The sequence below is a fragment of the Petaurus breviceps genome, unplaced genomic scaffold (assembly GCF_028583685.1).
Source record: "Petaurus breviceps papuanus isolate PSGF00001 unplaced genomic scaffold, PetGlider_PUasm1.0 90822, whole genome shotgun sequence".
Classification (NCBI taxonomy): Eukaryota; Metazoa; Chordata; class Mammalia; order Diprotodontia; family Petauridae; genus Petaurus; species Petaurus breviceps.
The window spans coordinates 25,603,757-25,619,210 of record NW_027187351.1 but is presented as its reverse complement, the minus strand read 5'-3'; the positions used below and the strand labels follow the sequence as shown (position 1 = coordinate 25,619,210).

At 35.5% G+C, this 15,454-nt stretch overlaps 1 protein-coding gene across 7 annotated transcripts in view; it reads right to left on the bottom strand.

Moving 5' to 3' along the window:
• Nucleotides 1-15,454, bottom strand: part of SMAP1 (small ArfGAP 1) — a 242,915-nt gene that overhangs the window by 75,484 nt on the left and 151,977 nt on the right. For 5 of the 7 annotated variants that reach the window (XM_069070730.1, XM_069070734.1, XM_069070729.1 and 2 more), the window contains 2 exons: nt 11,852-11,926; nt 8,411-8,491 (listed from right to left, as the gene is read on the bottom strand). In XM_069070730.1, the coding sequence (XP_068926831.1) occupies nt 8,411-8,491; nt 11,852-11,926 (156 nt within the window). The remainder of the gene's footprint in view (nt 1-8,410; nt 8,492-11,851; nt 11,927-15,454) is intronic. The other 2 variants (XM_069070732.1, XM_069070731.1) reach the window with 1 other exon arrangement.

Here is a 15,454-nt window from a genome sequence, read left to right as displayed (position 1 = left end):
CCTGAGCTCATGGGATTTCAGCAAGAATTATAACAAAGCTAAGATAAGACAGCATAGAGTCAGGAAGACCTAGGTCCAAAAAGTTGGAGAAAGACTGCTGAACTGCCTCACTGGAGAGTTTCTATGGTGAGAGTTCAATATACAGATGAAATCAGGTCAACCCTCTAAGATAAGATTTGAAGAAATGGAATAGGTTAACAGAGCTAGAAAGTAATCTGTGTGAACAAGCCCTAGAGTGGACTATATGCTCAATCTGGGTCAGCAGATAAAGAAATTAAGGCTCAGGAAAATTCCGTTTTTTTGTTTTAAAATTCATAGTCCTATATGCAGTTATCAACAGGAGAAAAACAGATAAAAATCTCCTGGCTCCCAGTCCAGCAATCTTTCCACTACACCATCTGGCTTTAGCTTATCAATTCCCAAATTGACACACTGATTATTTTATAAAGTGATATACTTCCTTTGAAGAACTTTGTGTAATAAAATTCATATTAATTTGTATAAAATTTTTAGAGTTCAAAATATTTTTTAAATCATTATTTTCAGTCTTGGGCAACAAAGGATAATTTTTAGTATTTTAAAAAACAATCTTCTGGTTAATGGCCTCCCAGCCAATCATACCTGATCTGCAAGCCCCCTTTAAAGGGGAAAATAGGTATTTCAGTTAACAGTTTATAAAATAAGCATTTATTAAGTGCCAGGAACTGTGCTAAGTGCTGTGGATGTACAAAGGAAGGTAAAAGCTCTTCAGAAGTTTACGGTCTAATTTCTCCCCCCAAAATGAAGGCTTACGTTACCCATACACAAAAATGAATTATACTCTTCATCTTCTAGACAAAAGCCATTCCACTCCTATTTCCAACACATACACACATAGCAATTTAAGTTCAGAAGGCTCTCAATTCCTTGAAGAAGCAAGGGAAAGGGTGGAATCCAGGAAGCAGAATCTTGGACAATGGAACTTCTCTCCTTATAATTAATTTTCTTTCATCAACAGAGTATTATACTCCATTTTATCAATCTTGATAACTGGTCATTGATGTTCTTAATCTGGTCCCTAATGAGGATGACTAACAACTAAACAATAACTGATTCAAGATAAAAATGTTGATCAAGCTAAAATCTTCACTACTATACAATACCATTAAAAATTCATGAGCACATAATTTAGTGGGGATTAGAAAATGCCTGATAGTAAACTGTGTATTATCCAGTAGCTCAAGCTATTGGATAATAATAATAGTAATAAAATAAAATTAAAAATAAAATAAAAATAGTAATAAAAATAATAGTTCAAGCAATAAACAGTTCACAAACGGCTGGGCCTTTTTAAGACCAAAGAAACACAAGATACATTCATGGGTCTTAAAACCAGAGCTATGGGGGTGGGAGGGGTGGAGTCAAGATGGCGGAGTAGAAGCATGACCTCCTAGCGGCTCCTGCTTCCACCTTCCCCAATCCATGTGAAAAGGGAACTCTAAACAAACTTTGGAGCTGCAGAACCCACAAAATGACACAGAGAAGCTAACCTCCCACTGAGGACAGCCCAGCAGGCCAGCAGGAATTGACCAGTGCAGTGCTCTGGGAGCCGAGCCCAGCTCCACACAAAGGCTTTAGCCCCAGGGTGGGCCTGACCAGCTGGCAGCAGGAGGGACTCCAGATCAGCAGGAGCTGTGGTCGTTTTCAGATTTATCAAGACACAGATGTGAAGGACAAAGTGAGAGGTCAGTGCAGTCTGGACTTTGGGATCCAGTAAGTGGGAGTGCATGGCTTTTGCCCCCAGGGCGAGAAGCCACTGAGACACCAGCACAGCCAGCCAGCACCAAGTGGCAGCTTCAGCTCCTGGCCTGCAGAGAGTAGGGGGACCAAGCACCAGTCTGAGGGGTAATCGCTCTTGCTTTATCCTACTTGGATCTAGATTGCAGTCTAAGGTGGAGGTCCTGGGGTGTGTGTCCAGCTTGCCAGAGCGTGTGGAGGCCTCAGAGAGGGAACCCATCTAATACCTCCAGCAGCTGACAAAACCCCAGCGTTTGGGACCAAAGCTCCCCTGTCTGGTGGCAGAGTCCTACTGTGGCAAAAAGCCCAAAAGTCAAGTGACTGAGGGGCGACATGACCAGGCAAAGGAAACAAAACAGACAGAAGATTCCAACATTTGACTCCTATTTGGGGGACAAAAACGAGCAAAGCATGGAACAGGAGGAAGACAGTGAAGTCAGAACTCCTGCACCAAAAGCTTCTAAGGAAAATAGGAGCTGGTTACAGGCCATAGAGGACCTTAAGTAGCAGATAAGAGAAGTGGAGGAAAAAATGGGAAGAGAAATGAGAACAATGCAAGAAAATTAGGAAATGAGAGTCAACAGCCTGACTTAGGAAAATAACACCTTAAAAAACAGACTAACTCAAATGGCAAAAGAGGCTCAAAAAGGCAATGAGGAGAAGAATGCCTTAAAAAGCCAAATTTGCCAGATGGAAGAAGAAACTCAAAAGCTCAATGAGGAGAATCATTACTTCAAAATTAGATTAGAGAAAATGGAAGCTAATGACTTTATGCTATTAAACAGACCCAAACAAATGAAAGAATAGAAGGCAATGTGAAATATCTCATGGGAAAAACCACAGACCTGGAAAATAGATCCAGGAGAGAGAATTTAAAAATTATTGGACTATCTGAAAGCCATGATCAAAGTAAGAACCTAGAAATCATCCTCCAGGAAGTTCTCAAAGAAAAGTGCCCTGATGTTTTAGAACCAGAGGGCAAAACAAGAGGTTGAAAGAATCCACTGATCACCTCCTGAAAAAGATCCCAAAAAGAAAACTCCTAGGAATATTATAGCCAGGTTCCGGAATTCCCAGATCAAGGACAGAATATTACAAGCAGCCAGGAAGAAACAATTTGAATATTGTGGAAACACAATCAGGATAACTCAGGATCTGGCAGCTTCTCACTGAGGGATCAAAGGGCTTGGAATATGATATTCCGGAAGTCAAAGGAGCTGGGATTAAAACCAAGAGTCATCTACCCAGCAAAACTGAGTATCATGTTTCAGGGGAAAATATGGTCATTCAGTGGAATAGAGGACTTTCAAGCATTCTTGATGAAAAAACCAGAGTTGAATAGAAAATATGACATTCAGATTCAAGAAGCAAGAGAAGCACGAGAAAGTAAACAGGGAAAAGAAATCATAAGGAACTTATCAAAATTGAACTATTAACATTCCTACATGGAAAAATAATAATTGTAACTTATGAAACCTTTCTTAGTAGTTGAAGGGAATAAAATATATATATGAGGGTATATGGGCATATGAATACATATGTGAATGTGTGTATATATGTTTACAGGTATACATAGATAGAGGGCACAGGACCAATTTAACAGGAAGCGATGATTCTTAAAAGGTGAAATTAAGAGGTGAGAGAGGAATATAATGAGAGGAGATGGGGAGAGACAGAATGGGGTAAACTATCTCATATAGAAGAGGCAAGGGAAAATGGTTACAATGGAGGGGAAGAATAGAAAGGCAAAAGGGAATGAGTCAACCTTATTCCCATTGAATTTGGCTTGAGGAGGGAATGAAATACACACTAAATAGGGTATTTCATCCTCCAGGAGAGAAGGGGGGGTAGGGGATGAGAGGGGGGACAATGGAAGGGAGGGCGGGCTGAGGAGGAGAGAAGTTGGAAGCACCCACTTTTGAAAAGGGATGGGATCAAAGTAGAGAATAGAATAAGTGGGAGGTGGGATAGGAAGGAGGGAAATATAGTCAGTCCACTATGTTATTGTTTTGTATTAGCCACACATTTACAACCTATACTGAACTACTTATCTTTCCAGTAAGGGTAGGTGACAAGGAAGGAAAGGAATGAATCTGGAATACAAAGTTTTAAAATCAAATGTTTAAAAATATATATATATATATACATATACTATTATTAATATTATTTTACATGTAACTGGGAAATTAGATATACAGGCACTGGGGCATAGAGATCCACTGGAAAAGTCGAAAGGGGTATGGGAGAACATATGGGAGAGAGCAGATTGGAGGAGGGGATATCCTGTGGTACTGCTATTTTGGGGTGGTGGTGTGATAGTAATGGCAATTAAAGATTCCCCTGTATTGGCTTGGTTTTCAAATTGATTGTGTTAAAACCCAGAGTTTTTTAATCCCACCTGTGGGATGGGCTTGTTGATGTGAAAAGAAAGTCCTGAACTGGGAGGATCTGGTGACATAGATTTGGAGAGACAAGAGAGAGGCGGAAGATCTTTTTGGAAGCAGCACCTCGTGGAGAGAGAGGCTAAGAGAATTGCTGGTGGCGGCTTTGAATTGCCCTGGACTTTTGAGACCTGCCCCCTGAGCTGCCAAGGACTGAGAAGACATGGCTGTTTTGCTGGTACTTTGTCTGTCTGTTTTGATGTTATTTTGCCAGATTTGTCCACTGGTGAAAGACTGTCCTGTTGAAGAAGTCCTGGAACCTGGCATTTGGTTAAGAAGCCCTGAGACTGTCCTGCAGACAGAGAGTGAATACTGTCCACTGGTGAAGGACAGTGCTGTTGTTGCAGGGGTCTGGGAGCCTTTCTGTTGGTTCAGAAGCCCTGAAGAAGGATTTTCTTGTTGTATGTTTACAGAAATCCTGGGAGAGGGCTTTGCTAATGTGTTCAGGGGTTCTAGGACGGTTCTACAGACAGAGGATAAATTCATGAAGGGACTGGCAATGTATCTTGTGGCTTTGCTAAGCCTTGTCTCCCCAGGAACTAAGATTGCTGAGAACTTGCCTCATGTCAAGATGAAGAAAAGACCTCCATTTGGGTATTAAGTGCTGTGCTTAAACTTGATGTAACTCTGGGGTAGATTCAATTGTGATCCAGGGGTGGGGAACTTTTGACCTTATGTTTGGAAACTAATCTCCATTTGAGAAGAGGGGCTTTGTGGTGGACTTAATTAAGGTATAGCCTAGGGGTGGAGAAGTATTTAGAACAGAGACTTTGTAATTGATTGAATGATTGGAAGGTCCTGGGGTGGGGTAGTACTTGGAGATTATTTAATCACATTTAGTAAATGCTGTATTTTGAATGATGTCATGTTTTGATCTTCTCTGTTCTTGGTTTGTCACTGAATAAAATAGAGAGCACCTATGCTGGTATTTTGAACCTGGGAAGTTGCCTTTCTTTTGGCATTACATTACAGGTGGGTAGGGGAAAACAGGGAGAAAATTTGTAACTCAAAATCTGGCAGAAATGAATGATGTAAATCACAAGCTAATAAAGCATTTGAAAAAAAAACCAGAGCTATCCAAAAATTTTACATTAAAACAAAAAAATTTCCAATAATTTAAGTTGTCCCAGGAAAGAATAAATTGAATCAAGAAAGAGGTATATTGTCACAAACATAGGAACCATCAATTTTCCCTAACCCCAGACTGTTACAAGTCAGGCCAAGTAATGACTGTGTCAATGCCAGAAATGAGGAAAAGGCAAATGGATGGGAGGGGCTAGATAATTACTGGTTGAAATTCATGTGGACCACAAATTTATAGCTAGGAGGGAACGTGTAAGTCTTCTAAGGAAACCGATGCAGAAATGTTAGGTCACTTACTTGTCCATGGTCACATGAGTATTAAGTAGCAAAGCTAATAACTGAACCTAAAATCCAACATGCTTTTCCACTGTAACATGGCTGCTATAAGTACAGCTACAAATGATTCAGGTATAGGTTGGAGTCCTTCCTACTGTGGTATTCTGTAATTCCATAAAGTAGGCTTTTAGGAAAGGATCCAGTATTTGTAAAAGAAGTAAGAAGATGTTTGTTCTCAGTGACTAGGATGGGAGAGAAAGTCTATCTTTATTTGAATTAATATTTGGGAAAATTATAAGAGGGAGATTATTTTGGCATAAAGGTACAATGAATGAAAATCTCTGTTTTCAGTTTACAAACAACTTTCACATAAATAGTTCATTTGACAATTACATAATTATATTGATATGGTACATAAAAGTTTACAAATTATTTTCTTCATTCATTCCCCTGAGAGGTAAATAGACTGGTATAGTTTTTTCTCATCTTTTTGATAAGGCAGAGTTCTTAAGCTGGAATGTATGAATCCCTAAGGGATGTGAGGATGGAGTTCAGGGGGACTATATTTTAATCCTTTAATTACAAAGATTTCCTCTGTGATCTTATGCATTTTATTTTATTCTTCAAAAAACATCATTTTGAAAAAACGTTCACAGGCTTCACCAGAATGCCAAGGGGTTCTATAATATAGGTTAAAAATCCCTGAGAAAAGAAAATTTAGGCTCATAAAGGTGAAAGCATTCTCTCTCATGTGAAATGTTATTGATGATCCGAAGCTACATTAAATGTTCTTCTCTTCTCAATTCCAACAGTACTTGGGCTGTATTACACAGTTTATTATTTGACAGTACAGTATTTTATTTTCTAGTTTTTTTATTTATGCAAATTTTATCCATCTAATAAGTACAAGAATCTTGGGTTATCTGTTTTATATGTTCTACAAGGCACCTAACGCAGTGCCAAATTTACTGACTGATTTCCTATGTAAAATGTCACATCTTTTTTCTGATGAAGAATAACAGTAATTATTCTAATAATAGAGTAAATACAGTAATTATTCTAATATTAAGTGGTATTCTGGTTCAATTTGTTTTTTTTTTTTAGCTTTTTCCATTCTAAACCACATTCATTAAAAAAAAAAAGCTACAGCAAATTAGTTTTCTTAAATTCATCTACTTTTCTTCTCCAATCTTGACCCAATCCATTTGCCTTAATCTCATTTCCAATTAAAGTCATTGCTTGGTTTGGCTGGTAACACTCAAAGGAGAAAAGATAATGATCCCAAAAAGAGTTTACAAAATGTTTCTGATCTAATGGTCATAGGAGGATTCGCTATCAGTAACCTAGAAAATCTAAGTTTTTATCTAAATCAAGTATTTAGATCACTTCTGGAATAAAAATTAATTAAATCACCTTGAAATTACCAATAAGAAATCTTCCAACTATTCTTTTTCAAAACAGCTGACAAACTAATACAACCTAATCAATGCCTTCAGCTTAGGGAAAAAATCTTGGTTTAGTATATATATAAAGAGTGAGAATGTAGATAAGCAGTTTTAAAGAGGAAGCAGTCATTTAAGTGAGCCTCTAAAAGGAATAATTTGCCTCCTGAATTATACACACACACACACACACACACACACACACACACACACACACACACCATACAAATTAACTCATCATAGATCATAAGTTTCAGTTTCTCTCCCCACTTTTTCACCTGCCAACAAACATGCTCAGATCTCGCTTAACCTCTCTAGGTTAGCATATTCTAGCTTCCTCCTTCTTTTTAACCACATACTTCTGGAGAGAGTAGCCTATGCTAGCTGCATCTACTTCTCTCTCCACTATCTATATCATCTGACTAGACCACTACAGCAGAATCCTAACAGGTCTTCCTGCTTCCTCTTTGCTCCTTTCCTAGCTCAACCCGTCATATCACAGCCAGAATAATCTTTTGAATTCATAACTATGACCATATCACCCCACTATTTTAAAATCTTCAAAGGTTTCCCATTAATTCCTAAATAAAGCTCAAACTCCTTGGCAAGACAATAGAGAGATTCCAAAATTTGGCACTACATAACCTTTTCAATTTTCTTTATATCACTTTTCTCCATATACTCTAAACTCTGGTCTACCTTTTGTCCCTTCTATACTCTCCCACTTACTGCTTCTGCTCATGTTTTTCACTACCCTTGGAAGGTCCTTCCTTGCCCTTCTGAGTTCATATTCATTATTTAAAGTTCAGCTCAAATGGTATCTCTTCCATGAAGCTTTCCCAGATTTTCCAAATCATTAAGGCCCTTCATTTTCAGACTTCATGTAGTACTCTGTTTTTGAAACTTCTTAATGAATTCCTTATATAATGTTGTATATTACAGTTACACAAACTAGACTATAAGCCTTTTATGGTTTGGAACAGGTTTATAACACTCCCACATTCTGTATATAGTAGGTATTAATAAACATTTGTTGAGTGAACAAATCTCCATGGATCCTTCCCTGATCATCCTAGCAAAAAGTATTCTCTCTCTTGCCTCTAAATTCATATAGTACTTTATTTTTATCTCTTATTATTTGTCACCTACTGTTTTGTCTTTTGTGTACATAGCTCGCATATAAAACTGTAGGCTCCTTTTGAATAAGTACAATATCTTAGACATCTTTCTTCCTCCACACCTCTAGTCCATTATGCCTACCTAGTATAATGTCTTGTATATAACAGATTCTGGGTAGTCATTTGTAAATTTAATAGTCATATATTTAGATTATCACTTCTAAATACACAAGAATTCCTTTTCCTTTTTTCTAAAAATAAGAAAGTGTTTTACCTTTTCAGCTGAAATGGGTTTTGAAGGTTTTTCTGGTTCCTTCTCTTTCTTTTTCTCTTCCTTTTTTTTCTCCTTTTCTTTCTAAAAAAAGGGAGAGAAGTTTGATGGTAATCAAATTATCAAAATAAAACACATGATCAAAAATAGCCAATGTTTCAGCTTGTTTTCTTCAACTATATTTCTAGAGGGGAGTAACTCTCATCCCCTGTTGGGAGTGGGGATTGGAAGAAGCAGCAGGTCACAGGGAAATGAGTATGATAGAAGAAATTTTAAAAGCACCAATAAACTATCCGTCTAAATACATAAATTATGAGCATTATTTTCACAAAAATATATTTCACATTTTAAGAATTATTTTCAGAATCACTGTCCATATAAATATTATTAGTTTAAGAAAGGAAAATAGGCAAGAGGTACTGTGTGAAAAGAATAGTATTTTTGTAGCTGAAATGCCCTGGTTTGAATTCTTTCTCAAACTAGCTATAAAATTTTGGTCAAATTACTTACCACCTTTGAGCTTCATTTTTCCCTTTTGCAAAATATGGGTAATATAATATCAGCACTACTTTTGTGTGAATTGTTAGCAGGAAAGCATTTTGTAATTGCAAATTGATACAAAAATAAGCTCTTACCATGACTATACAAGATAGCTAGGTGATGTAGTAGGCAGAGTGCTGGGCCTTGGAGTCAGGAAGACTCCTCCTCTTGAATTCAAATGTGGCCTCAGATACTTAGTAGCTGTGTGACTCTAGGCATGTCACTTAACCCTATTTGTCTCAGTTTCCTCATCAGTAAAATGAGGTGGAGAAGGAAATGGCAAATCACTCTAGTATCTTTACCAAGAAACCCCAAACGGAGCCACAAAGAGTAGTATACAACTGAAAAATGACTAAATAACAAAAATTATTTCACATGCTTAGATGATTCTCTAAATCAAAAAAGCAACAGTATACTTAAGCAACAGACACTAGTATTATTAAAGTGTTTCTTTCTACTCGATGGGATACACACACACACAAGACACAAAGCAAAGAAACATATCTCCTACCAAAAAGTAAAAGGAAAGAGTAAGATAAGTTTATGTTTTATTTGGAAAATTACTTCCTTAATTCCTTAAAGCATCCTTGGGCTACATCCTAAAAATAAATGTAATGTTTTGTTTTTTAAAGGAAAGAAATTAAATTAACAAACAGAACAAATATGGAATTAGCAAGAATGAGAGATATAAATATAGCAAAGGAAAAAAATTCATTAATTTTATATTGGAGGAAATGAAACTATGTATCTAAATTATATCTTTTAAAAATATGCCATAACTACAATATTATATGGTTAAAATAGCAAATAAAACCTGCAGAGTTCCTAACTATGCTCCAAAATTTCCTCTATAGGCTAGTTGTTTGAAACCTCCTAGGGTATATTCCCATAGAAAGCAATATTATAAATGGTCCTTTGGTTCCCAAATTAACTCAGAAGGCTATATAATCCAAAATGTTGCTATACTAATGGAATGAGTCTAAATTCTGGGTTTCGAGATGATAAGGCAGAATATTCCATATACAGCTCTCCAGTTTGTTGTTAGCATACTATCAAGACATGGATAGTATGCATGTCTCCCATTGCTCCTCTCTCAAGAATGGTATATGCCCAAGACCTATATGCTAATTTAGGCCAACAACTAAAGCACCCTAGGCCCAATCTATCCTATAAAATGCTCAATGTTTCAAAATGAATGTAGATATGATCAGACAAGGGCAGAGGAGAGCTGAACACTAGACATAATGTCCTTTAATGCAGACTAAGAACACATTCCCTTCACTTTTTTAGCCATTTATCAGTAGCCCCACCCATGTGCCTATAGTTAAAACAAAAATAGTAACTGTAACTGGGATTTCACTGGTATAGGGAAACTCCAGGCAAGGAAAAAGCCTCCACTAACACAGGGTGGCCAACTTCTCTGCAGCTTATAGTCTTAGAGTGTTGTCTAGAGTAGAGGTCTCAAACATGTAGCTTGCTGCCTCCAAGATGGACCAGAACTAGATTAAAATATAATTGAGAAATATTTAACAAAATAAAAATACAATAAAATAGATAATATGTAGTTTTTCTTATTATGTGACCTGCACAGATCTTTATTTGCAGTTTAATGGCCTTCATTTCTGTGAGTTTGACATCACTGACCTGGAGCACTGAGAGGTGAGCAACCTGTTCAGTTGTTTTCAATCTTGCCCTGCTCTTCATGACCCCATTTAGGGGAAGTCAGTGACTTGCCCGACACATAAACAATGTGTGAAGCAACACTTTAATCTTTTTGGCTTCAAGGTTGGCTCTCTATATACATTATTATTAATAAACATTTACATAGTGATTACTATGAGCCAGTCACTGTACTAAGAGCTTTACAATTATTATCTCATTTGATCTTTGTAACAACCCCATTTACAGGTGAGGAAACTGAGGCAAACAGGGTTTAAGCAACTTGCACAGGGTCACAAAGCTAGTGAGTATGTGAGATTGGATTGTATAATGTTGCCTCTCCTACATTTCTCCTGATTTATCAGTTCCAAAGAGTAACTAGTGATTTTCAGTTGACAACCTCAGGTTTGTTTTATCATACAGATATAGTCATACCTTCCCACTTTTGAAGCAGATTTTTTTAACCTGAAAGTAAGAATTTTTATTTATCACTATTGCACTTTATTCAGATTGGGACTATTTTAGAATAAAGATCTCTTTGAAATTGTATATCTCAATCACCAAGTATTTATTAAGTACATCCTATGTGCTGGAGACATATACTAATCCCTACTCATCAGAATTTTATATATTAATATTTCTGCCAGGACTACCTGAATAGCTATTTCAAAACATTTAACTTCAAAAAGATTATAGATCATAAGTTGCAACCAGTTCATCAAAATTCCTAAAGATTGCTGTTTATAGTACTAAACTCTTTGCTGAAAATAAAAATATTTCTCATTCCATCCTATATTTTTACAATTCAACATTTATATATTTAACTCCCACAATGTAAATTAATGTAAAATTTTAAATTTGACCCAGTAGCACTTTCTTAATGATAAAATAAAGATATTTTAACATCTCTGCCCAATATTTGTAGATATGAAACCTTTAAAAGAAAATTAAAAGATAGTTAATCTACAGAACTCACTAAAAACAAATGAACTCAACAGCAGTTAAATGGAAATATCTAAAAAAAACTGAGAAGAGGTAAATAAATAAAACAATAGCTTTTAAAAAGGTATGGATTAAGACTCTGACTATATAGGTTTACACAGAGATATAGACTAGAAAATAAAAATATGTTGAACTTCAAATTTGGGGAACTCAGAGAAACACAATCAAATATAAAAGGGCAGAGGGGAGTAAACTTAAAGTTGGTATTCTAAAATACAATCTGCTTTTTACAAAATTAGATACCTCCAATTTGTTTTTCTCAGCAGCAGCTTGCAGAGGAGAGGATACCAAAGGCTGAAGAACATCAGAAGAGGAAATCTGTATATAGCAGATGAAAAAGATAAGAAGGAAAGCAAAGAAAGTGATCAGAACTGACAGAAGAAGCAAAGAAATACAATTCATGTATTTCTAAGAAACAGAAGCACTGTAAGTCAAGTTAACAACGGAACAACAAAGCAACAAAGAAAAAAGCATAAAATTAGTCTTTAACATTTTCCTGGTGGCATTTCTAAAAGTAAAAGAATCTATCAAATAAGAGGGTATAATTTATAATGAAAGTCACTAGGATATAATTAAAAAGGTATTTGGATAAGATTACACTACAAATATGAGAAAAATAATTAGGTTTCTTTCATTGTTCAGTTTTAACCAACCCAACTGTTAAAATATTAATGTCCTGAAATATTAAGGCACATTGTCCCATGTGGCAGGAGAGAGAAGATAGTTTTTATTTTTATTCATGGCAACATTTTTAAGAATGAGAAGTAAAAAAAAGATCTGGAATGGTAAAAGATTTAATTTTAATTTTAATCAACTATTTAAAAGAACAGGGAAAAAATACAGAAAAATTGGGTTAATATAAAATAACATCTGAGTAGTCAACAGCCAGACTTATTATAAAGCAATTTATACACCTCCTTCTCTGAGATCAGCATGTACAACCACTATTTCCAGTGCCATACTCACTGAATTACCCAAAGGCATTATGAGACAGTTATATACGCAACAGAGGCAATTTACACATGAAAATGGGTTTCATCTAAAAGCATTTTCACACATCTTCCCACCCAATTTCTACATGCGTAGTTGATCACTTTAATGGAAGCATTATCTTCCTGCTCTCTTTACTGCCAAAATGTAACTGAAATACGTTTACAAAATGTGTAGTAGATCTTCAGAGCCATAAAACTGACATCTCTATGCTGCCCTATCATATCAATAATGCCTACAAGGAATTTTTAAAAATAAATGGTGCTATTACAGATAGGTCATTATGTAGTGTCAAAATAACATTACTTAAATGACAAGTACTCAGCCAATCCTCCAGTTATTATGTTAGCTTTGACATTAATTCTGAAACCATAACTAAAGACAATAGACTTTAGAAAGTCTTTTTATTCCCTGTAGATTATTGCATACTTATATAAGAACAAGTCTTAATGGCCTTGTTTTGATCATCCAAACTGGTTATATGATGTCTACTAAAAGAAATTATGCTTAGGAAAAATACAAAACAACAAACTTTGGACCTTGCACAGGAAAATTAAACTATGTTTGAAACTACAATTTCAGTGGTTTATCCTAACCAGGATTTCACTCTTACCATTTTGCAAAAAAGTATATTAGAGCTGGAAGGATATGTAATGAAATCATCTCAGAGACCAATTTGTCTTTTTTTTTAAAGCCTCCAATAGCTACGGCATATACATATAAAGAGGCAGCATGGTAAAGTGGAAATATAGTTATAAGAGATCTAAATAGCAATTCTGCCTCTGACAATTAATTACCAGTTGTGTTACTATAGGCTTTCTTTTTCTATAAAATAGAATAATACTCCAGTAACAAACAACTGAGATGATGTCATGTAATGTTTTACAAACCTTAAATCATTATAAAAAACCAGCTATTATTATTGTATTATTGATGACTGATCTAGAAACTGAACATAACCTCCACAGTGGAGAGGTAGGAAAAGTTATATAAAAGTCTACTGACAGGGAGAAAACAAAAAGAATCCCACAAAAACAAAAGACAATTTAATTTCAGTGCAATTTTTCTGTTTTTATGTGCAAAATAAAGGAAATATAAAATGTTCCTTTCAGTATCTTTTCAGCTTTAAAACAAGCAAACTAAAATCTTATTCAATAAATCTAAGTAACAAAACAAAAAGTATGTGAGTTTTACATTATGTGTAGTTAAGAAAAAGACAAACCTGGGGGGAGATAAGAGGGCTAAAAAACCAACAACTACACATGAAGGGAAGGAAAAACAGAAGATGTGAGACTGGAAAGTACAGGGGAACAGAGAAATAAGAGAAAAAAGTCTATGAGGGGAAGGGGAAAAAAAGAAGAATTTGGCAGGGTGGGGGAAGGATGAGGGAAATACAAAAAGAAGCTCAAGGTTATCAAGTATTCCTATTTTTAAAAAGTGTATGAAAATTGCAATAGTTCTGAAACTCCCTTCTGCAGTATGAAATTTGTTAACTTTTCCTTTAAATTTATATTCTACTTTTGAATGTCAAATTTTGAAAAAGATGTTTTGTTAATTTCTTGTTTTTAAAATAATCTAGATTTCCCTCTATGTTTCTTTCCACACCTCCTTCCAGAGAACCATTCTTTATAACCAACAATTTAAAGGCTCAAGTTTTTACAGAATTCTAAAGGTGCTACTCTTGAGGAAAGGTATAAGAAAATTATTCTGGAACATTAGTGGTGTCAGCTAATTATCATTTATAACTGATAGTCCCCACAATCATAGACTATAAGACTACCTTGTAGTGAGAAATATATGTATAGGTTTTTTTTTATTTTTAATTACATCTAGGCTGGCATGAAGATTATATTTGGAAAGAATATTATTAATTTTATCTATCTACTGGAAGAGATTTTTTTTTCTATAACCACAACTTCTATTGTTATATGTCTGGGAGGATCCTAATGGGGATATAATATTGCATAGATGGAAATGAATGAATGAAAATACCCTTTAGGGGAAAAAAAATCCAAATTAACAGAAACTGAGAACCTTGAAACTGTAACAAATCTTAGTGATAATAAGCCTTTATCAACAAATTTAGCAAATATTTATTAAACATATGCCATATACAAATCATTATTAGCATCATGGAGACAGGAATACAGAAATCAGACACCAGGTCACCTGTGTCCTCACAGGATATACAATCTTATTGGTGTGATAGATAAGATCTATAAACAATTAACATAACTCAAATTCAGATATGCTGAGAGAATGAGAAAGGTTCAAATAAAGTAATATGAAAATTAAGAGACTTAGTTAGGCTGTTGGATCTCCCACAGACTCAAGCCTAGAGACTAAATGCCACTCAGTTAACAATAGCTTATAACTAAAGAAATAATATTGTTGGCCACAGACAGATTAACACTGTTATGTCATCTAGTACTTACCTTCTTTAAACAATTAATCAAAAACACCTTTTGTGGCTAATCCCTACTATAATACATCCAATTCATTAGATTCGCAATATCATAAGTGGAAAAAAAAAAGGTGAAAGGACCTTAATAAGATCACATACCTGAAACTTCCCCATTATTACCATGCCATGACTTCTCCATTCAAGTCCACTCTCACTAATCATCCCTACCCTCTGCCAAAGGAAAAATTGGTCTTCCCACCTGGATCCACCCAAGAACTTTACTGGCAAGCTTTGACTTTATCTTGCCTGGATTCAGGTCTCCACATCTCTCCCTCCCATCCCCACACACACTTCAGATACTCTTTAGATAGAGTCTTTTCCCATTAAAATTTAAGTTTCTTGAGGGCAGGAAAAGTCTTATTCTTTGCATTTGTACCACAGTGCTTGGCACA